Source organism: Acanthochromis polyacanthus, chromosome 14 (genome assembly GCF_021347895.1).
Source record: "Acanthochromis polyacanthus isolate Apoly-LR-REF ecotype Palm Island chromosome 14, KAUST_Apoly_ChrSc, whole genome shotgun sequence".
NCBI classification, from domain to species: Eukaryota; Metazoa; Chordata; class Actinopteri; family Pomacentridae; genus Acanthochromis; species Acanthochromis polyacanthus.
The window spans coordinates 33,807,886-33,831,588 of record NC_067126.1 but is presented as its reverse complement, the minus strand read 5'-3'; the positions used below and the strand labels follow the sequence as shown (position 1 = coordinate 33,831,588).

The 23,703-nt window shown below is 41.9% G+C and overlaps 1 protein-coding gene across 1 annotated transcript; it reads right to left on the bottom strand.

Annotated features, from left to right (window-relative positions):
* Positions 1-623: 623 nt before the first annotated feature.
* LOC110956452 (vang-like protein 1) lies at positions 624-23,048 on the bottom strand. The gene is made up of 9 exons (XM_022201944.2): positions 22,827-23,048; positions 17,651-17,900; positions 15,929-16,100; positions 9,029-9,457; positions 8,487-8,662; positions 6,511-6,644; positions 4,712-4,862; positions 3,652-3,886; positions 624-3,047 (listed from the first exon to the last, which is right to left on the bottom strand). Exons 2-9 carry the CDS (start codon positions 17,719-17,721, stop codon positions 2,787-2,789), a joined length of 1,629 nt encoding a protein of 542 aa, XP_022057636.1. The 5' UTR covers positions 17,722-17,900; positions 22,827-23,048; the 3' UTR covers positions 624-2,786.
* Between the last annotated feature and the right edge of the window lie 655 nt (positions 23,049-23,703).

Here is a 23,703-nt window from a genome sequence, read left to right as displayed (position 1 = left end):
TTAACCTCAGCATGTTTTGGACTGTTGGAGGAGGCGGGGCTACCTGGAGAAAACTCACGCAGGGACAGGGAGAACATGCAAACTCCATGCAGAAAGATCCTGGGAAGGCAGGGACACGAACCGGCGGTCTTCTAGCAGCAAGGCAAGAGGCCATGAAAAATACATTTTCTCAAAAAGATTATTTAAAACGAACAAGCGCAAGAGATACGAGTCGTATTGCTAATACACAAGCCTTGAGCTCAGCAGCAGAGAAAACACATTAAAGTAATCAATTCACTTTGAGAAACTGATAAACTAAACCTAAAAATGTTAATGTTCTTTTCACAGTTTGTGTAATTATAGTGATTTAAAATACTTACTTTTAGCATACAAAAAGTCCCACAGGAGTCAATTTTCTGTTAAAGAAAATAGAAATGCAATATTTAATCAATTTAACTACAGGTAGCTAGAAGTGTAGTTAGACGCCACATGTATCCCTATCTGAGATGTAGTAGTCATCACCAAGCTACTGCAAACTGGCAGTTTAAACAGTGAACCTACTTTCAAAATGCTACTGAAATACCAGACTAGTCTTCTAAAACTGACCAGACACACTCACTCATCACATGAAAATACAACAATAATCAAATGCCCTGAAAAGGCCAGTACAAATATTTATTTTTTTACAAATGTGACTTTGACACCGCTGCTATGATTTTACATGTTAAGTCGTATAAAAAGAAGACAAGGACAACTTCAAACTCATGACTTGTCAGCTGCATCACATCTGGACATTTAAAAAAAAAAAAAGCAATCTCTTTTCATTATTATGCTCTCTTCTTTTTTCCTCTTTTACTTTCTCTCCGTTTCTCACACACACCTACACACACACACACACACACACACACGCTGAGCATATCCTAAACATGTTTAACTGAGGCACATGTGTAGTCAAGAAGAGAAGGTATTTACAACCATCGACACTCCTAAACCTAAACAGTCCTAAGCAAAACTACACCGTCCGTGACCACAGCAACACTCTTGTAAATAGAATTTTACGACACAACAAGTCTCATAAATACAAAGAGCTTTAAAAAATACAGATCAACTATTCTGAACATGTTGGATTGATGCTCAGAACAGTGTTCCAGGTCTGGTAGGTAGGTGGCAGTAGTGTGACACAATACTGACTGCAGAAATACTGGTATTGGGTTGAGCTAATTTACACACATTTTTTTTTTCAACTCTTGCTCAAATGTGTCAGCAGTTGATAGCTGAGAACCAGAATCTTTTGAAATTGCTCCTGAAATATGGTTTTAAACAATATATAAGTTTGTGCTTGATGAGCTACAACATTATAGCCACTGACAGGTAAAGTGTATAACTTTGACCGCCTGGTTACAATGCAGGGTATTGCTTGGAAATACTGGATCTTGGCATAAATGTGTGTGTTACTTTGACCTATACCATCCACCTAAACATTGTTCCAGACTAAACACACCCTCCCACCATCAGCACTCCCTAAAGCCAGGATGTTACCACACTGCAAAAAACCGCCCAGGAACAGCTCAAGGAACACGACCAAGAGCTCAAAGTGTTGACACAGCCTCCAAACTCTCCAGATTCCACACCGATTAATCATCCATGAAATGTACCGGAACAAGTTAGATTAATAGAGGCCACACCTTGTAACCCACAGGACCCAAAGGATCCAACATCAGACTGCACAGGACACCCCCAGAGGTTCTGTGTCCATTCACCAAAGGATCACAGCTGTTCTGGTGACATAAGAGAAACCTGCCTAATATTAGGACAGTGGTTGTACTGTTGTGGCTGATCGGAGTATGTCCCTTGGCTGACTGGACTTTTCCAAAGCATCTTAACTGAAATCAGGGGCGAATGTTCTGAAAGTAAACAGCATTGGGTAAAACCTAACAAGAGATATAAAAAGTCAACCATGTGAACCTCATTGCTTTCAAAACATTAGGACTCTAGGAAAATCAGTGTACACTGCACACACAAATATCACGTGTAGTCAGATGTTTTCCTTCATAATTATTTGGCTAGACTTTCTGTCTTCTGTTGTACTGTGGTTGGCATCCAGTCCAAGAGATTCCTATCTGGCATTTACAAATACATCTTCACCTATTTACAGTCCAGTTATCTCAACAAATACAGTGTAGATAGACAAGGTAAAAAAAAAACTTAAACAAGAATATAAAAAAACATCATTCAAGCAATGCACGATTTTGGTATAAAAAAGTTTGTAGGGATAAAGTATATTCACATATAAATACTGTACAGATATCTGTGATACAGAGTGAATTAAATAACTGCAAGACTGAAAAAGAGGAGTTCTGGTGAAACAGGTTCCGTTTATATCAAATGTGACACTTGGGAGAAAGAGGAAACAGGTTTGGACTGACCCAAGTGTGCACTACAAGTAAAAACCACACCAAATTTTGCATCCTAAAGCCACACAATCTCAGCCTCTCCTACACAGGCACACACTGGCACATGCAAAAAAGGAAGATGAAAGTTTGTGATGCTCATTTGTAGTGCATAGAGGAGTAACGGAGCTGTGTTCTGCACATGTCAGGACAGAGAAATCCAGGCGTGTTTGCCCTTGATTACTGTCTTATATCCTGCTTTTAAGTCTCCCGGAAAAAGACAACAGACATAAGGATAACTCTATGTGAGAAAAACTACATAGACAGAAGTACAAAAAAACAGTACAAAAAGTCAGTTTTGAAAAATTCTGTTAGATAACAGTTTTGTAAGTCCAGAGCTGCATCGCTGGTCCACTGTTAAACTGAGGTTTCTGATTGGAGCAGCAGTAAAAACTTGTGCGACTTGGGGTCGATGTACTCCTCAGTCAGACGGATGTACGGGATGCCCTTGACGGTGACAGCTAAGTTAAAGTCAAGACACCTCAGCAGAAACTCTGTTCCCTCCTTAATGCCGCTGGTAACAGAAGCCTCGCTGACCAAAGTCCACTGATCGGCCATCCAGCGCTCAGGGCCGTACTGCAGGGTGGGACCAGGGGCCAAATAGGTCTCGAGGAAAGCCTGAACACAGAGAAGGTCACTTAAAATGAATACTAAGAAGTTGATTTAAAACATAAAAACAATATTTCAATTTTTATTATAACCTAAGTGTGTTTTATGTGCATACTTTTTACTAGGGATGTGTGATATTGCCTTTTTTGCCAATAACCGATAGTGTCCAACTCTCAATTTCTGATTCCAATATCAACTGATACCAATATATGTGGGCTATTTAACTAATTTTCTGTAACATCACATATCTCCTAACGTGGAATTAACACATCGTTCCTAATTTTCATACTACATTAATTCATACTACATGACTGCAACTTCCACAGTTCTATTCTCAGCTGCTCCGATGTTTGCAACATGTTCTGTTTCTCTCCCTACATTTGCTGATTGTATCTCCGCTGTCAATAATGGCACAAATACAAAAAAAATCATCCGTATCATTTTTGTTGAACTGTTGTACTTAGTTACAGCAATATTTATAGGTTCAACAATGATGCCCAGAATGACCAAAACACAGTCCAAGTTTAGTAAACATTCATTTCTGTAGCTTGAAATATTAATTGATGTCTTCTAATAAGAAAATCAGATATGACAGCAAGCACTCAGAGCTGACCTTAGGGCTCATGTTATTGACGAGGCAGAAAGCGAGGTGCTTCTGGATGCTCTCCATGCTGTGGCAGTGTTGCCTCCTGGTGGTCCGGAGGTACTTCTGCAGGGCACGAGCCATAGAGGGAAATATGGCCAGAGCTGCTTCGCGTACATCCATGATGTCCGAGGGAGTTGCACGCTCATCCTCTTTCTTCATGCGTCGGACATGTGTAAAGGCCTCCTCCACAGCCACTACCAGCCTGACACACACACACAGGAAAATGAACTTACTATTAGCTCTATACACGTTTCACTCATCAACAGCCAACAAGCAATGTGCTCATGTATCAGTTTTGACTGTTTTTCCCCCTCTTAGGCACTGAATACATAATAATTCAGTTAAAGTAATGGTGTTTTGTCATTTAGACATTGATGTATGTTATGTAGATGTTTCACATTCCATAGCTTTATTCAGACACAATAATAAACACGGTCTCTACTCATGCACTTACTGCAACACTGATGGATTTTAAACGCTCATTAATCACCACTGGTTTAAGAACACATTACTGGTGAATCCCTAGATAAATTCAGACAAATGATATCATTATTAGACAGTAAATTTTACTGCAAAATTACAGAATGGCAACATGGTAATCAGTGAAAAATTGTGTTTTACAGGATATTTATATATTCCCCTATCAGTGGGGCATGATTTTTAAAAAAAAATTATTTTCAGAGATGTCTGATGTGTAGAATCTTACCAAAAAAGGGAGTGCACAATTCTTTTTTTCTTCTTACAATATCTTGGAAGCAAAACTAAACTTTCACGTTGTTTCTGAAGCTTTTGCAATAAGATGATGAAGCATTTTTGTAAGATTTGTGCTATTACAGAAATGTTACTGGGTTTGATGTGAATGTGATCTACACTTACTTAGAAACAGGATCCAGAATATTTATTTTAACACTAAATTTACACAATAAGGTGCATGTCTGGATTTGGTTTCACATCATTAATCTACCCACAGTCCATCCTTATTGTCCCACTGTGTATGCGGCCTCTAATATTTGCTCCCGGGGCTCACCTGGCTTTACGTTTGCGGACTCTCCTCTCGTAGTCAGCCTCTTCATAGTACAGCTCATTGTGGGCGCTGTCCTTACGTTTGGCGGCAGCTGTAACCATGGCCCGTGACTGATTTCCATTACTCGGCTGAGCCCCCGCTGCGTTCCCCGGGGCTGCACCAGAAGAAGGGGACAGAGGTAAATTGGTTACATCAGTCTGAGCTGGACGAAGCAGCCCCCAACCTGCCACTTCCCCCCCTGTTAGTGATTAATGGGCTGCATCTCAATCTGGATCGTGGAGGGAAAAAGTCACACTGGAGGAGACCTTATCAGAAGGTGTAAAACAGCCGTGAATCAACCTTTCTGGTGAGAATTATTTCCATCTTATCCTCGGCTGACTTTCTGAGAGTGATTTGAGGACAATGTATGTTAATCTTTGTTACTTATCTGGGGCATCCTGCCAGTCTCAGTCACAGAACATTTTAATTATAGCACTGAGAAAAGAAGTAATTTCCACTGGAAGCCTCCACATTTCTCCACAGACATTCTGATGCAAAAACCTTTAGTGGGGGGGTTTGGATGAAATATTCATTATTTTACACATCAAAGGCCACAATTGTGTCTGATCTGTGAATTTACTGGTTTGTGAGACAAACCCATAAAACTAATGGAGCTCGCACAGGAGCACATTAGAGTTCCTGTGGTTGCGTTGTGGGGGAGTACGACTCGGTCCATATTCATAAGGATCCGCAAAGTTTGGGGGAGGTTTTAGAGAGTAAATGCTGCAGGTTAGGTACGGATATAAATCATTAATAATCTGATCTGCATATGTGTGTCTAAGCATGAGCATGCAGGTGAGAAAGAGACACTGGGTGCAGTGTTGAAATATGAATGAAAAATCCTCCAAGTGTGCGCTGTGGAAAGAATGCAGTCAGATCATTTGCACAAGAAGCATTGTAAATATTTCCAATGAAAATATGAGTAAACACCGGCTTCTTTTTACCTCCTGGCCTACATATTCATGCCATGTGCAGGGTGACTGGGAACGACTGAATGAGAAAGATAGAAGGGTGCGTGGGGGTTGACGAATGGGGGAAAAAAAAAAAGAGAACGAGCGGAGCTGGAGACAGGAGGAAGGAAAGATGTGGGAGCATGTGAGAAACGAGCGTTACTCTGATGAATTATTTAAGGCTTGAAATTCCACAGCCCCCTAGAGGCCTTCACGTTGCACTTTGATAGGGAAGGAGGGGTGGGGGTGTGTGGATAGTGCTATGAGGACACCATGTCCCATACTGCATCCCTGCTATAGATCCACAAATCCACAATGGTGTGCGTCCGATGGGGGATTAATGGTTGGTGAGCGGAAAACCCTTTTAACCGCACGAAAGAGTGCAATACGTGGCATTAGAGGATGCATGTGGGTGCGGGGAGGCGGTGTATGAAGCTCGCTGTAGCGCCACAATTGGAGTATGTGTGTGTCTGAGCGTGTGTCTCGCGGCAGTGTTTGCAGCAGATGCAGTATATACATTATGTCAGAGATGGAGGCTTCAGAGTGCAGTAAAAATGGAGTGAGTTGAAGCGAGAAATTAGCCGCTTCCTGTGATAAAGTGATGTGTGGAGTGATGGCGATGACTTTTATCTGTACTTACTGTCCAAAAGGTATGTTCTTAGTTTGTTTTTAAAAGCTGCTCATGGAAGAACATGGGGATGGAAAAGAGAACATCACCACAAGATAGAAGAATGAGCACGAGACCAAAGGTAACAGCAAAAGGGACATAGGTAGAAATGTTAGGAAATTATTGGGACGAATGAGGCAACTAACCATCTACGTTGTAGACCTTTAACCCGGCCAGATGTTTGGCAGCTCGGTGCTTGGAAGCAGAGAGGAGGGACGGGTTATGGAGTGGAAAATCTCTGTAGTAATACTCCAAAATAGACAGAGCCGCCTTTTGAATGCTGCGGGAGAGTCAAAAAGAAGAAAACTTAGAGACAGTAGGATACAATTTACATTACATAAGACTTGCACAGTATAAGAATTTTACAGTCTTTGAATTCTGTAACCTTTTAACCGTTAAAGCTGTTGATTCTGATGTTTTTTCAGGCAAAGACTAATTAAATTCTCTCTGTAGACGCTGATTAAATTTAACGCGCACTGCAGTGATTTCTCTCAGTCTGTCTGAATGAAAGAGACATTATCTGATTCCATGTATTCCACTCCCTGGATTCACAACCTGGCATCTCCATCACCCACAATGCACCTCCACCACTGACAGTTCAGTCGGAGAGTAGGGTGTTATTCAAACAGATACAGCTTTGAACTGAAAACTTTGGACACAGTTATGAAAATCTGGTGAGTTCTCTTCTTTTTAATCTCGTCAGCCACCAGATATTTTTCATTTTCAGATTTGCAGTCTTGAACCACCCCTGAACTCAGCTGACCTGACTTTAGGCCATTTACAGTGTGAACTCTTGCACAGCTTCTTCTGAAGCTACTAGGGGCTTTATACAACTTTGATCACATATGCAGCCGTACTCCCCAAGACCAATGAGCTGACCTTGATGTGCAAAATTGATGAGCCTCCCTTGTAAATTATTTGAAGCTGTTAACCCTTGGAATTCTAAGCGGTTTCTCTGAGGTTTCTTCTTTGCTCCTGTAGTATTTTTTCTGAGTGTGGACTCATTTTTCACAGCAATATAAAGTCCTTCACCTCTATCGAAAAAGTTCAACCATGGCCAGAAGGGAGGGAATTTAAAAATGTCTTTAGTGCAGTGTGGCACAGTTATTACGCTGTGAGTTGGAAGAAAAAAAATGAAATGAAAGTTGAACTTGAGTCAGTTTCATATGTTTCCCCTGTCTGCTCTGTATAAACATTGCCTGCAGTTCATCTCACTTTAGCTGAGTCGCAGCTGAGTCAGTTCTGGGTTGACAGCTGTGGTGGTGAACGCTGAATTCTTTTGTTTCCCACAGAATTTGATTAGAGCAAATTGTTTCTTTCTGACATGAAGAATAAAGGGATTATCATGAACTATGCAGATTTTAATAAGCTTGGATTTGATTAAGTTTCCCGACCAAACCACATGTCACAGATCAGCAGTTTAAGGAACACGGGAAAATTCTATATCTAACAATATCTTCTGTTTTTACTCTGTCTGACTCTGATAAATGATGTAATTCAGGGTATTTTTTAAAGATAACATGCCTTTAAGATGGAATTTATGAGTCTTTTTTTTACAGTGTCATCCTGAATTGGTTAATTCCTCTTGTCCATTTCTTCATTATCATTCTTCAGATTCACTCTGAATCATATCAAGAATAACCAACGATAAACCTATTATGTTTTGCGCCTCGTCACACGAAAATTAGCTAAATATCTGTGACTCATAGTCCTGCCATAGCCATACACTCATCCAAAGCAGAATTATAGTAAGACAGCAGTGATGAGTGCATGTATCCGGTGCTTTCTTATTCCTCCCCCCAGGTCTTAGAATAACCTACTGGTCGAGGACACTGCTGAGTAATTCAATTACTGCCTGTGCCACTGTTCCCTGCGGACACAAGACTCCAAGTGCACACATACTTCAAAAGCAAGCAGAATATAAAAAATGTGCACAGTACAGAAAGGTCACATGTGAAACTGTAAAAGATTTATTTGTCTATCAGTATTATGTTTCATTGGGAATCAAGGCCAAGGTCATTACAGATTTTTTTTTTTACTAGGTGAGCTTTTGCATTGAACTTTCATTCCAAATGTGCAGCAGCTAGTGTATGTTCTGTTTGACAATAAAGTGGCTACATACCTGAGCTGTCCAATGTTATAGTGACGAGTCTCCCCGTCTGTGGAGCGGATAACACAAACGCTGTAGCAGGGCTGGAGGTGGCGAAGCTCCAGCAGCACCACTGCCAGGTAATGAACAAACAGCTGGGAGTCCACCAGGGACACAGCAAACTGGACGATACCGTGGTAATCCTCATCCTGTTCAGACCACCACACATTCAGTGAAAGATTAGCTGCTGGTTGATGCTAACTTCTTCCTTAATTTAAGTTTTAGTTAATCAGGAAAATGAGAAAGATCTTGGGAGTCATGGGCAAAACACACAGCAATACAGAGCACGAGAAATAGCAAAAACAATATGCCACAAAATTAGAATTAAGCAAAACAGTTTAAAAAAATCATAATAATGAATCATAAAGTCATAAATAAAATGAATGATGAAAATTTATACAAGCATGCATTCTTAAAACGCGCTGTTTCCACAGAGGTGCAGTGAATCAAAAGTGCCCAGAATCTTCCTGGGGTTCAGAGGGTTAAATGATCTAATAGCATACTGTCAAACCCACCTGTGCGTCAAGGATCCGGACCCCATAGAAGAGCCAGTAAGACATGGTGAGCAGGAGTGTGAGTGTGGTGAGGAAGGCACGATACACGCACACTCTGGGCAGGCAGGCCCGGCCCGGTCGCAGGAACAAGGCCCACACAGCCACCAGGAGAATGAGGAGCTTAAAGGAAATGGAGAGGAAGAGGCCCTCGCAGGCTGCGCCACAAGTCTGCAGTCTGTCGGGCCACATTAGCGCTGGAAGGAGCAGGAAGACCAGCGGCGTGGCCAGAACCAGCAGCCCCACACACGAGCCCACAGCCAGGGGAAGATAGCGGCGGAAGCCTTGGGTTCGGTCCTGGATCTCCTTCCCCAGGCCGACCACCTCTTCCTGGGAAATGCTGAGCTCTGAGGTGCCTGTCACAGCGGTGGTGGTTTCTCCCCAGTTATCATCCTGAAGAGGAGCAGGAGGTAAGATGAATGAAAGGTGTGTTTGAAGCCACTATAAAAGCACTGTGAATAAAGGTTGAAAGCGCTATATGGGTGCACAGCCCTACATAGGGATGTCCTGGTTTGTCAGTGATGGCACTTAAGGGGCCAGTTTACCTAAATTTAAAAAGCTAAATTGGCTTGATTCAACTTGAAACAAGACAAACTGTATGTCTTTTGGAGCTTGGTGGATATGGTGGGTTTATCAGAGCATTTTTCTTTGCTGTAAACAAATACTTCTCCGTCTTAAAATGAAAAGAACAAAGGATCGACAAGAACAGAATTTGTGGTCCAGGAAATCAAACAATGAGCCAAAAGATGCTTAAAGGCAACTTTTCTGTGCCTTCACCCCTTTCACTGATATATTTGACATAGTCCTTTGGTCCATTGCTCAAAAAACAATATTTTTTGGTGCAGCGTTAGTTGGTTTTTGTTTTTTCTAATACTATGAGCAAGCTGAACACTTCTGGTCGATGCTATTGCTTTTGGCAAAAGCAAAGCCTGTGCGAGGACGTCTTAAAATAAAAAACAGCAGAGTGAAATTCACGAGAAACTGGCGCATCAAATAACATATATAAACCTGAATCAGACAGACAACATTCCTGCCATTGTCCTATTTTACTCCCTTCTTTGCACGTGGATTTTATGCTCCATGCACACGGCACATCCTTGATGCTATGATGTTTGATTTTCCTGGAGTTTTGCCTCATTATGGCGAGCCTTTAAAGTCCGGCTGAAGTAATATAAGATGACAGGACAGGATGTGCGGTAAGGTTCACGCTGGCAGAAAGATGCACCACACAGCAACATAAGAAGGAACACACACACACAAACACAGACTCCCAACAACAAAAGCACTTTTCTATGCCCATCATTGCAAATTAGAGTCAGTGTTTTTTCTTCCTCACTGCCGAGGTCATTTTAAGCATAAATCTTTCCAACAAAGAGGGACAGGAAGAATAAATTAGTGACAAGTCTGCTCTACAGAGGCATTTATTTTTTGTGTGCCTGTCATTAATTCGTGTAATTAGCCATTCATTGTCCCCCAGAGTGTCACTGCGATGCACCGACTGCAACCAATCACAGGAGCGACAGCTGCAGAGAGACGGATGAGAGCTGGAAAAATGACAAGCTGAGCCGATAAGCCGTCACACACGTGCACACACATACACCTAAGCACATCAAACAGTACGTAAAGCCCCAAACTCGAGCCATATGTGCCGAACGAAGCTGCCGTGAAACCAGACAGGCTTCAAGGAACACAGACACAAGACGGTCACATCACTTCTCACCTGTCTAGAGTGTGTTTCTTTACACTGCAAACTAGGTCAATTGGGCTATTAAGAAGCTAAAATAAGCTTTTACAAATTAAGCAAACCCCTACTGCCATTTGCGGAGTATGAAAAATGAAACCAGCATTATGTATTTCCAATCAGGAGAACGCAGTAGACACATGAAGTCTGCCCTCCATTACGGTTCACAGCCAATTAACTCAACCGTGCTGGAGGAGGGGATGCCAACAGGAGCCAGAAGATGAATGAGCATGAAAAGAGGAGATGGAAGGAAAGTCAGAGAGGGGGATGGCAGCGGGTAAAGTGTTATACAGCAGCAGATGAATAGAGAGGGAGAAGGGTGAGGGGGTGCAGAAGTATTTCATCCTGGGCATGTGACTACCAGACTAATGTGTGAAGCGAGAGGTCAGCTATCTACGTCGGCTTCATTTACAGTCCGATCTCATTTTTATTCACCTCACATCCCTTCTCTGTTTCTCCATTCCTGCCTTAAGCCAACCCCCACTTACCAGGGTCCCAACCTGATAACAGGAGCTGTGAACAGTCGATTTCAGCACAAATGGGAATGTAAAAACGGCATCCTGTTACTTGAACACAGATGCTGAATAGTACCTGAAAAAGGCCTTCTTTTCTCTCAATTTCTCCTCTCTGTTCACACTACAGTCATGATTTTCCTCACTGAAAATTTGAATAAATGCCGGTTTTGGTGTGAAAATGATGAAATGTAGCTCTTGGAAAATATAATAGAAATTTGTGAAAACACAGTCGGGCTCTGCTTAGCAAACAGTTGTAAGCAGTTTAAAAAGACTAACACGGGATGATCATTTCTTTAAGTAACTTTACAGCTTCAGGTTAGTGATTGGACTGATGTCTCAGTACAGCAGAGTTACAGTATTATTGTTCTGATAGACCGGCAGCATTTCTGAGCCATGATTACAACTGGCCTTAGTGTACACAGTCTTGATCTGACCTCAGAAGAACAATATGTCACATGCAGCAGGCAGAAGTCCATTAAAGTCAGCGTTTAAGGCTTTATTCTGAAGATGATGTGCAGCGGAAGCCAGTAAATTCACGAGAACTGTCACCAAAATACTTCTGAACTCTCATATCTTACCATCGCTCCACTGACTAGCTCTATCGCAGCTGTGCTCCAGGTTTGTATTCACAGTGACTCCCGCCATCACAGAACTGAGATGAATATCAGTCTGAAGGGATGTGAAAGTCTCATGAATATTGACTGTTCAGGAAAAAAAAAAAACTATCTGATTTACAACCACATATGGAAGCGGCACAAATCAGAATTTCAAAGAGGAAATTTGTGCTGCTCACAGATCGGAGTCACATATGAGCAAAAAAATAATAAATCTGATTTGTGCCACTTTGGCTGCAGCATGATTGTAGCTTCAGGCTCACAATTTAACACATCCCAAATGACTTGGGATAAGGAAAGGAAGGAAAAAAAAAAGCTCAAAAGTGACCATTCATTTTTGGATGGGGCTTTGCGTAGGACGTTTTTCTTGGCTGGGTGAAGTGACTCCTTTTGATGACACGGAGCCAGAACAGACCAGACTGGCATCAACCGTTTCATCTCGCTCTCGGCAAGGAAGCAGCGGAGCATATTTCCCAAAACGTGACTTTTTTCCTTTAAAACACTTTGTGATCACAGAGAAGAGGAGGGGACACTTCACTGGTTCAACCATCTCAGACTCCACAGAGAAGCCAGACTGTCGGCGCCCCTCCTCACCAGATGTTGGCTCACAGGCTTTGTTGTTTGAAGAGATTCACTTGATTTTATTGTTCTATTGTTTGGGAGTTTTCATGTGCTTGCAGCTAGGCATGGATCTTTCTGCATGTTAGTCTGTTTTGGCTTTAAACACCTACATTGTTTTATGTTAATTGCGGGACTTTTTGTAACATAGTTGACATTTTTGCTGTTTTCAGGCTTAAAATCAACATGGCCGCCTATAACCAAACACCACATGGCATTTTTACAGAAATATTCTTCTAAATATTACATATACAATTAAGTAGAATTGAAATTGAAAGTTAGTTATAAATATATTGCAGTAAACCTGTTGACATGCCATAAATCCACACTTGACTCACACACTACTTTATATTAAATAACTCAGAAAGCCTTGGAGTCTTGCCAGTCTTTTCTTTAGGAGGAAATTACATCATGTGGGGCAGGTCATGTGATCTGCAATTAACACTTCCTGGTGCGGTGTTTTTGTAAAGGGTAACTTAGTTAAAAGTGATATAATTTGTTGTTTTTTTCCATATAAAATTTGATATATTGCCAAAAAGAAATATCTGTCATGATTATTTCAACCTAATAAAAAGAACACAATCAAAACTATTTTAAATAAGCTCATTTTATTATTGTTTAGCTAATTAGAAGCTGGTTGTTATTAAATTTGGACGGTTATTTAGTTGACATTTTAGTGACATCCATTCATTTTTTATTAAGAAGTGATTGTTTCCATAATAAATAATTCTGGAATTTGTAAAGACATGATCATAATGAACACAAAAAACTTTTTTTTAAACTTTTAATAAAAACATATGCAAGATATATCCCATGGACTTCAAAAGTCCCACAATTATACATTGACCTTTAAACATATGCACACTCACTGTTCATATTTTTTACCAGCTTCTGTTTGGGATACACAATTGGAACATTTCATTCTCCCCAACAGCCCCACTGCCAAAGTGTTAATACAGACAAGCTTTCATTCTAATGTCTCATTTAGTGTGAGAAAACAGTGTAACACTGGCCGAGCTAATACACTGAAAAACCGCTTTTTGTTCTCAGTGGATGGATCCTGAGGATTAATGTTACAATAATCAGATCTGATCGCGTCGATAATGAAAGGAGGAGAAAGTAAAGAAAGAGGATGAAACCAAGAAGGGGTTACGGGAAAGCAAGAGAGAGACGAGACGTGACTACAGCCTGCTTGCTTGGCAGCCTTTTCATCTGGCAGCGGGCGAATGTGGATTATGACGAAGCCTGTTCCACCACCATCAAACACAGCAACACAGAGCAGAGTCTGCCAACTATAAAACACAATAGCTCAGCCCCACTGGCCTGGGTGGAGGTTAAAATGACATTTTACATGTTGGTTTGTTTGTGTTGGAGAGGATATTGGTGTCATACTGTGTGTGTGTGTTAAAATTAGTCATGAGACTCCAGAGAAAAAAACATTTAAATTGCTTGGCAGGTTCACTACATTCCTTTTCAGTGGTTGTTTTTGACATCAAATTAGTCGGTGTGGGGGCTTAGTCGGTTTGTGCGTTCATCTAATGGGAAGGGAAGCAAGTTGTGAAATGCTTAAAAGCAACACTGCCATACGTTTTGGTGCATCTAGAGCTAACACTGATGAAACCGAAGCTGCTCCCTCCTGGCACCGAGTCACAATGTCTCACAAAGCAGCACGGACAGTCTCAGTAACACACTTGGCACTCTGTCTATAACACACACACACACACACACACACACATACACACATACACACATACACACATACACACATACACACATACACACACACACACACACACACACACACAGAAGCTGCACTCCAAGACCGCATCCTTATGTCATAGGCATGCGTGTAAATATGGAGGATTATTCATATCAGCTTTCCTCAAAGTGGCGTTTGGCTGGTTGCTAAGGCTAATCTCAGTCTGTGAGAACGCCTCTCTGCTCTGGTGACTTGCTGGCGTTGCAGCGGCTCTGCCATCTAACAAAGCTGCTCCTAAAAAAGCAGCGGCTGTCTGGGGTGGTTCTTGGTGATGGTGGTGATGCTTCACCATTTGGACACGTTTGCCTGGAGGCCAAGCGCAGCACAAAGGCAGATTACCTTACACCACCGACAATGGACACAAGCTACAAGCTGACAATCACATGCCAGTGTGGAATGTGTCTTCCATGCCAGAAGGGGATGCTGAGCAGAGAGGGCAAAATAGGTCAGACTCCTTAGAAATAGTCAGAAAGTCTGGCTGAGACATGATTATTTCCTAATTACATTAAATAATGTTATTAGCCGGGTACGTGCAGTGTTTAAAGGCAGCTCGCACGACAAATATTCAGCTTTTCTGCACTTCCTTTAAAACATACAAACACACAACAAGGAAATGCTCTCTTTTCATAATAGATCAAGTAGGTCAGAGACACTGTGGAGGCAGCCCAAGGCAGAGTTCTTTATAAAGAGTAAATCTACATCTTCTCTTTAGAGAAAAATCTCTTTTTCCCTCCACTCTTTTTCTCTTTGTCTCTCCTTTAGCTGGCTTTAACTTTCATTGGAGTTGAAAGGAAACTATGACATATAGGGAAATAAGCTTACTGAAGATAAAAACATTTTCCAACCATCAAGTCCAACATAAACTGTCATGTAAAAACAAAAAGTTGCCATTTAATGAGGGGTTTGTGCCTGGCATTTCACACCGATGAGGAAACTAAAGGAAGTCACTGCTCCGGAAAAGAGCCTGTTTCCAGTATTTGTGCTAAAGTGAGCAGACCAGCTGCTGGCTGCGGCTTCATACAGGCAGATATGGGAGTGGAGTAAAAGTAAAAATATTGATCTGCTACTTTAAACAATGATCACAGCACTTGACTGCATCCTTAAACTGTGAATCGCTGACTTAGTGAAACATCCGCTCTGTCCTTCAGCTGCATTATCACAGCATTTAGCTCATCTGTATCTACTTAAAACCAATTTCGCCTGCAGAGCTCAGCAAAATCAGCTTTATGGAATGACTGCTACCAATTTGCTTTGCTTTCAAAGCCATCAGGCATGACAGCTATAGCCAGTATCACACACATACACACGGCACACACACACAGCGCTGTCCGTACAAATCCGTCCAGCCCTACAAGAGGGTTGCTAATCCCCTGACCTATTTGATCCCTCGTCGCCGTTGTTATTTTGCGTCAGTCCCGCGCAGCCAGCTGTATGAGGACGAGTTTATAAGGTCACGATAGAAAGTTCATACATGGATTACTGGGTCTTGCTTTACTCTAAAGGAATGCAATTACTGTGGCGACAGTGCACTTCTCTGCAAAAACAGCCAACTCTCCTCCTCAGTATTCTATTTTTTGTCAGCTTATGGAACTGATGGTATTCAACAGCAGCAGATACCTGGGCTTCGTCTCCATGATCCAGTGCTGGTGTAGGTTCTCCAGGCAGCGGCTCTCCGTTGTGAACAGGGGAGTCCTGGGACGGCGTGTCGGGAGGATTGATGACGACGGATCTCTCAGAGCGACTGCTGTCTTTGCTGCTGCTGGCTTTGTGTCGCTCACGACTTCGATCTCTGGAGAACGGAAGAACGGGAATATTGAACCATAAACATTACTATGCTGACCTCTGATTAACGTGGAGATCACTGGCTTGACTGTTTTGTCCATAAAATGTCACAGCCAGGAAAACAGTTTCCTGGAGTCCAAGTTTTGTTGAACCAAAAACTACAACCGAAGGAAGAACTGGTTTATACAGTTATTGGACTCATATATGCCACAGAAAATTGGGGGAAAAAAAGTTTGAAATGCCAAAACTAGCAAACGAATGGAAAGAATCTAAATCAACTATCAAAGTATTTCTCTGTACTATTTCTCCATCCAGAAGCAAAAAAAAAATCCAAATCAACTAGCCATTTTTTAGGTCTGGTCTATAGCAAATTACCTGCCCTGTTTATGATTATTCCCACAAAACAAGAACAGAAACATTAAATTGATTAATTGATTATCAGAAAATTCAACTAGTCAAAGATCCTTGTACTTCATTTATTGTTGATTAATAGTATAATGCAAAAATACCATCAAAATTTTCTTCTAAAATGTAAAAAAATTTGCTACTTTGTGATGATAAATTGAATATTTTGGAGTTTTAGACTGCTTGTTGGACAAATCAATCAATTTCTGGCATTTATAGACCAACTAAACAACAAAAACTCAAGCAAAAATGAAAACAACTGTTAGTTATAGTCCTATATGCCACAGAAAATTGGGGAAAAAAATCAGAAATGCCAAAATCACCAAATGAATGGAAAAAAAAAATCAATGATCAAAGTATTTCTCCATACTCTCTCTCCATCCAATAACAAAAAACAACCAAAAAAATCTAAATCAACTAACCATTTCACGTCTGGTCTATACTTATACACAACAGCAAATTTTCTAACTTGTTTGTCTCTGTTCCCACAAAAAACATACACAAAACAAGAGCAGAAACATTAAATAAGTCGATTAACTGATTATCATAAAACTATCATTAAACTAGTCAAAAATCCTTGTATTCATTTTATTGTTGATCAAAATCTGCTTCTAAAAAGTTTTAAAAATTGCCAGTTTGTGATGATAAATTGAATATTTTGGCGTTTTGAATTGCTTGTTGAACAAATCAACCCCTTTCTGGTGTTTTTTGGGCCAACTAAACAACAAAAGCTCAAAAACGAAAACAACTGTTCGTTACGGTCCTGTGTGGTGAAAAGCTGTCGGATAGAGATGGGAGAAGAGGTGCTTAATACTCCAGCAGACAATCACAGGAATCAGAAACGGACAGGACAGGCATCAAATGAATCTCTCCACTGCAGAGTACACTGAGTCAATCACTAAAATAGGTTAGAGCCACTCAGCTGTGACGACCCTAATCCACAAGCTCTGTCCGTCTCAATCTCTCACTAGTCTCCCATCTCGTTTACTTGGCAACAACAAAGATTCCAGAGAGAAAAGAAAACACCATAACAAGGGCTGGTGTGAGAATCAGCAACGTGATATTCTAGAAGCTATTCCATGCCATAGTAAGGGTTAAGCAGAGACAGACTGAGTGGAGAAGCAGGCTGTCAGATGGAGACAGGAAACATACCCGTGTCGGTTTGACCTCCCAGAGCGGCTGGAGTGATAGGAGTAGCCAGAGTGGGTCGACTCGGTGTCCATTCCAACGCTGTTCGGGGCCGGCGATTGGGCAGGGGGATGAGGAGAGAGTCGTCGTGTGGCAGAGAGGGCGAGTTGGCAGCCGTGTTCAGCAGGAGGAATGGGTTGCTATAGAGACGAGACACAGGAATCCACGACGGCTGACAGCTACCCCAGAGAGTCGCTTTGGTAACCACATTGACCTGAGGGCCAAGCAGACAGAGGGGTTACACCAAAACTGGCTCGCAACATCTAACAAATGATGAATAACACACAGTAGACACCCTTCTGTAAAGGACAGCACTGATTCTTATCATTCAATTACATTTTCAAAGGGACCAGGATTAAAATATTAGAGTCAGTCAGTGCGGTATAATGTAGGACTGGAAGGGCAGGTAGAAACATTTGATAATCTCTCATTAGTGTATGAACCAGACAGATTTATTCCTGCCTACCTATGTATAGTCTCTAGTTATGAGATGGATAATTTCAAAGTCAGTTCTGAACAATAAACTGCATTAAACTCTGCATCCTGGATTCAGAATTATTTACAAGACAATCTTTATGTGGAAACACTTACTTAAAACCACGTCACATTCAAAACATTAAAACTGTAACAGCTTTAAACAGCCCCACTCTCTTTTTATAGCTCTTAAATAATTTCTGTTTATGTTAATATATCTAAATGCTGTTATTTTGGCTGTGTTTCACTTGTAAAAAATAATGCATCTCAGGAGGTTAAATAAAAAAGTAACATTTCTATTTGCACAGAATCCAGCATACATGTATTAATAGCTTTGGGGAAAAACAGAGACCAGTGCGTTTAGTTTTAACTGATGCTATGAGACTTTTTATAAGATGCTCGGTAGCCATGACTGCTGGTAGGATTGTACCGAAGCCAATGCACTTCCTCCTCCTCCTCCTATAACAGGCATTACCATCAGAAAAGACAGACCAGAAACTAAAAGATCTCTATTTTTTCACCTTTTATTTATTCAGGGATTCAGTTGGTCTTTCTTGTAGTTTCAGCCCAAAAATGAAGATCTCAATTTTCTTCTAAAACCTCCTCGTATGACCAGAAACACAACTCAGGAGGAAAAATCTTCAGGTCTTTATTAATGTTAAGCTCCAAAACGTTAATATAAACATATTAAATCTAGAAGTTGCTGCTTTTAGCTTTCAAAATGTCCACCATGTGTAAAATTTTAATTGTAGACTTTAAAACTGCCCGTAAACTCATAAAAATGAACAATCTGATATTTTGTAAAAGCAAGCCGTACTGCAGCACATGCAATATTAATAGCTTTTACAAAAAAATAAATGTCAACTACCTCTCCATCCTGTCGTCATGAGTTGGGACTAAATCTGCCGCAGACTCTCTTCCTGGACGCTAATGCATGCACGAGGCTATCTTAGCGCTTCACCATGCATGACCATTCATTTAGACCTCAATCTACACCCTGTCTGCCTCCCAGCTGTTGTCCTGACAACCATCTGCCAATCACCGTCCCCAGCACCGTTTCAGTTTACTAACTGGGATTATTCTCCCCATCATTTGCAGGCTATTTGTTATCTCTGCAGCCAGTGGTGCATGCAAACACTAATATAGCCCATTCAGCATATTAGGACGTGAATGCTGCGGAGATCATGCTATGAAAATGATGGTTAGAGGAAGACACTGCAGTGTAGCTGATTTCAGTTAACATGGATTTAAATGTTTTTTTCTATTTTCTCCCCATTGTGGGAAACATCCCTGGTGTATTGGACAAAAAACAGATTTCCCATTAGGGGGTTTTTGTCACACAATGGGTGCAAATTATGCACCATTACCACAATCTATAGGAATATTTCTGTCACACAAATATTATGATCTGTATCCTAAATGGTGCTGCTGTGACAAAAAGCACAATTTCTCAAAGAGTGCAGCACGAGTGGCTGCATCCGTCTCCATGGACGTAGCCATGGGGAACACGACATTGAACAAGGCGGAGCTGCATATACGCAGAACCTCAATAAATAATGTGCCTGAACATGCTGGAACATGGCACTCAGAGAATCAAAGCTCATGGTGCGGCATCAAATTTTAAACACAAACCCGAGTTCTCTTTTCTTTTCTTTTTTTTTAAACAGAAGAGCCGTACGTCTCATCTCTGATCCACATCTGGAGCGTCCACTGTTGCCTTGGCAACACTGGAGGCAGGAGGCCCCATCTAGCAGCAATAAATCAATCACCCCCACTGAGAGCAAATTTGTGTGATACAATTATGTGTGTGTGTGTGTGTGTGTGTGTGTGTGTGTGTGTGTGTGTGTGTGTGTGTGTGTGTGTGGTGGTGGGGGGTGGCATGGTGAGAGGGCACAAAGAGCAAACAATGGCTTCTCATCACACCCAGCATCCGTATGCTTTAAATGAATGAACCCATGACTTGAATAAAGGCTGTTAACCCCCTGAGTGCTGATCTATGAGCGCGTGGCAACGGTATGTGGGCCATGATGATCCCCCTGAGAAGCCACTCATCCATGAGACGAGCATGAAGAGGCATAGCGAACCAGGCCATGTGGAAAAATCGCAGCCACGGGGTAAGAAAAACTATCAGTTACAAACCAGCGATAACTATGAATAAAGCATGCGGGAATAACAACCCGCATCAGAGACTGCCTGCTTACTCTGAGTCAGTTCACCCCCAAAAAAAACAAGAAACATTTGGTAGTTCTCTGTGATACAGCAGATCTATTCTCTAGTGAGGCACAGTTGCATCGCTGCGGACCGTTCTGGTTGGCTGCACAGAGAAGAGACTCATGAGGGCAGAAACTGACACTAATGTAAAACAAACACTCACTAATGTGTTTGCTTTGCGGATTGAGGCTGTTGCACAGTGGGAGCTACTGTAATTACACCTGGACAGGCTCAGAGATGCGTGCCCAAGTGGGATTACAGAAGCTGTTGTATTTTTATTCACTTTTTCTAAAGAGACAGCATCAATATGTGCAACTCACTGAGCAGGGCGACATTCCTACCTGCAAATGTGAGATTTTGGTGTTGTGTCCTTCACTGCAAAGAAATTCGGCCTCCAAGCTGGACGGAGAAGGAGGTGTGTGGAATTTGAGTGATGCAGCGTTGGCACCCTAAATGGCACAGATCAGTCTCATAGCTCATCTAGAGCTCATGCTGAGGCCTGGTTTCCATGGCATCTGTGCCCTCCCTCACACCCATTAGCCCTTGTGCCTTCCTTCCTTCATGTAGACCCAGCCCTGGTGGCATTACGCCATAATCTGCCAGATGCAGCAGCTGGCGGTCTGATGTGTTAGCTCACTCTTTATCGGTTGTTTCACAATTTCAAAGCGATCTATAAACTAAACTCCAATCTACTGTGCAAGATATCCAACATATAGCATGTTAGATCCAGAGGTAGGCCAATTATAATGTAAATTGATTTCCATTATTGATTAATCTGCTGATTATTTCTTAATAAAGGTGTCAGAAAACAGTGAAATCACAATTTGTCTAATTTGCTTAGCATTGCTTGTTTTATGCAACTCCATCCAATGAATAATATTTAATTAGCTACCAAAGAAAATGAGCAAAAAGCCAATAGTCATTTCTGAGGACTTGGACCAAGCTGGATGTGATTTTAGTGTTATAAAATGTGTTCCTTGAAAGTGGCGGTGGAAACACATCAAACAGACACACACGTGTGAGTAACACTGTCCACTAAGCTGGGTAAAAGCTCTTTGAAATTGTGCAAAGGGTGACACAGAGGTTGTTATTTATAGTGATTACAGTCTCCAATCCCTCCATGGACTTCAGACAACCCTGAGGAACAGCTGCTCATTAACATTTTATTACCAGTGGACTAAAATCACACGAACTGAGCCAAAGATGCAAAGTCATGACTTTTCTTTCCCCACTATGCCACAAATCTCACCACCAAGATGACACGTTTAGGAGCTTGTCTTCTTGTGGGTTTGCTGTTACTCTCTGGCATTTTACTCCAGGTGCTGGAGCGTTTGTTCGATATGTGCAGAGAGCAAACCTGTGACCTTTGAGTGACTGGATAGAAACTCAGCCACTCCCACTCCGCTGCTCTTTCACACCCACACACATCCACCCACCGAGTAAAAGGAGAAAGTTAAGACCTGACACAGTTCTCTGGAATGCAAACTTTAGTCCCCTCTGATCCGCTCATGTGGAACTAAATAAAAGTACAGTACAGAAAGGGAGAGGGGGAGCAGGAGGGAGGGAGGAGGTGCAGACTGGGAGGACTGTGGAGGAGATACCTCAGTGCATTCCTATTTTAAGTGTAGTGCATACTGGAAACTACTCTATAATACATTACACCATGCTGCCCAAAGCTTTCAGTGCTCCTTTTTAGCTGCAGTTCTCATTACACTGCTGACACACTGCCCTGCAGGCCAGAGCACACTGGTTTCAGAGCAGAACAATGGCAAAAAGAGACGCCAACACCACTTGCTTTTGATCATTTCTGCCAAGATGACTCATCTGTCCAAGGGGTTCCCAGATATTACACTGTCCCCAGCCTCTCTACACCTATCAGCCCTGCTTAATAATAAAGTGTGGATGCTGCACCCACCCACAGTGGGGGACAACACCCACAGCTCAGAGCAGACACGTGAAGTCATAGTAACACCTCATCCAGCTGTGCACAGCGCGCCCTCCAGACAGATGCTGCTGCTGCTGCTGATGGTGATGATGGCGATGCGCACCGTCACCCCGCAGAGCTAGCCCCAGATCCGCCTGCATTTTACACGCTACTGGGTCTGAAAGAGCAAGAGGGATGCTACTTCTCTATTACACAGAAGCAGTTTCGGTTACAGCCGCAGATCTAGTTACATTCTCAAGCCTATTACACACCGCGGGCTATATAATCTACAACCACACCTGATCCATGCTGGTTCAGATTATAGAAATGGATTAGATGAAAAGCAAAAACTAAGGTGAGCTCCTATAGAGGCTGCATCTGTCTGGAGAGAAGGAAACCATTTTTTTTTTCTCCACGACGGCAGCGATGAACTTCATGATTCCGGTGAGGTGGTGCGTCTCCGGCTCTTGGCAAGGACAGACCCGCCGGTGCAATGAACGCAGCATCACAGTTATGGATTCATTTACCTACCTTTTGTCTCAGAAGTGTTATATTTCCTCTCCTGCGTCTCGGTGTTAGTGATTCTGCCGGAGATATTCTGCTCCTGCTGCTGCTGTGAGGTGCGTCTGTGCGGAGAGGCAGCTCCCTTAAACGCGCCTGGCCATTGTGGCTTGCAGGACCAGAAAGGGAGGCAGCAGGAATCGTACAATACTCTCAAGTGCACTACAATGAGGATTTTCCGCAGGGGCCCACAAGAGGTCGTCCTTTGCGCCGTGTTTAATGACTATCAAATGAGCAGGAGGAGTTTCTTTGTGAAGTTTCGAGTACGGTACCTCATCCAGTCAAAAATAGGATTGGCCCATTGTTACTTCACTTGTATGTTTGACCTTTATTGTGCAAACTGATGCAGAAGGTTGTTCTACTGACACCCAAAACATGAGCTGTTAGCTCAATTAGAAGTACACAGTGAAAGATGAGCTTCATCATCCCTTAAGAACATTCACAAAATGTGTGAAAATGTAGGCATCAGAAGTTTCACTGTAAAAAAAAAAAAATCCACATTTTCAAACTTTAAACCTGGTCAGGAGGGTTAAAGAAATATTTTTAACATTCCTTTTTTTCCCACCAAAAAAATGTTCAAAGATTTCCCAAAAATGTTGAAACTGTGGACATCAGAAGTTTCACTGTGATTTTTTCCCCACATTTTCAAACTTTAAACCGGGTCAGTTTTGACCTGAAGGACGACACGAGGATTAGTACAAATGTGTTTTCCCTATTGTAAGAAGTCAAAATGTCTGCTGTGTAAAAGATCCATGCAAGGCTGGATTACTGACCAGGAAAGCTACAAATTACTTGGGGTCTCTAAATCCCAAGAAGACTCAGGTTTACTGATAAGGGCTATAAGGTG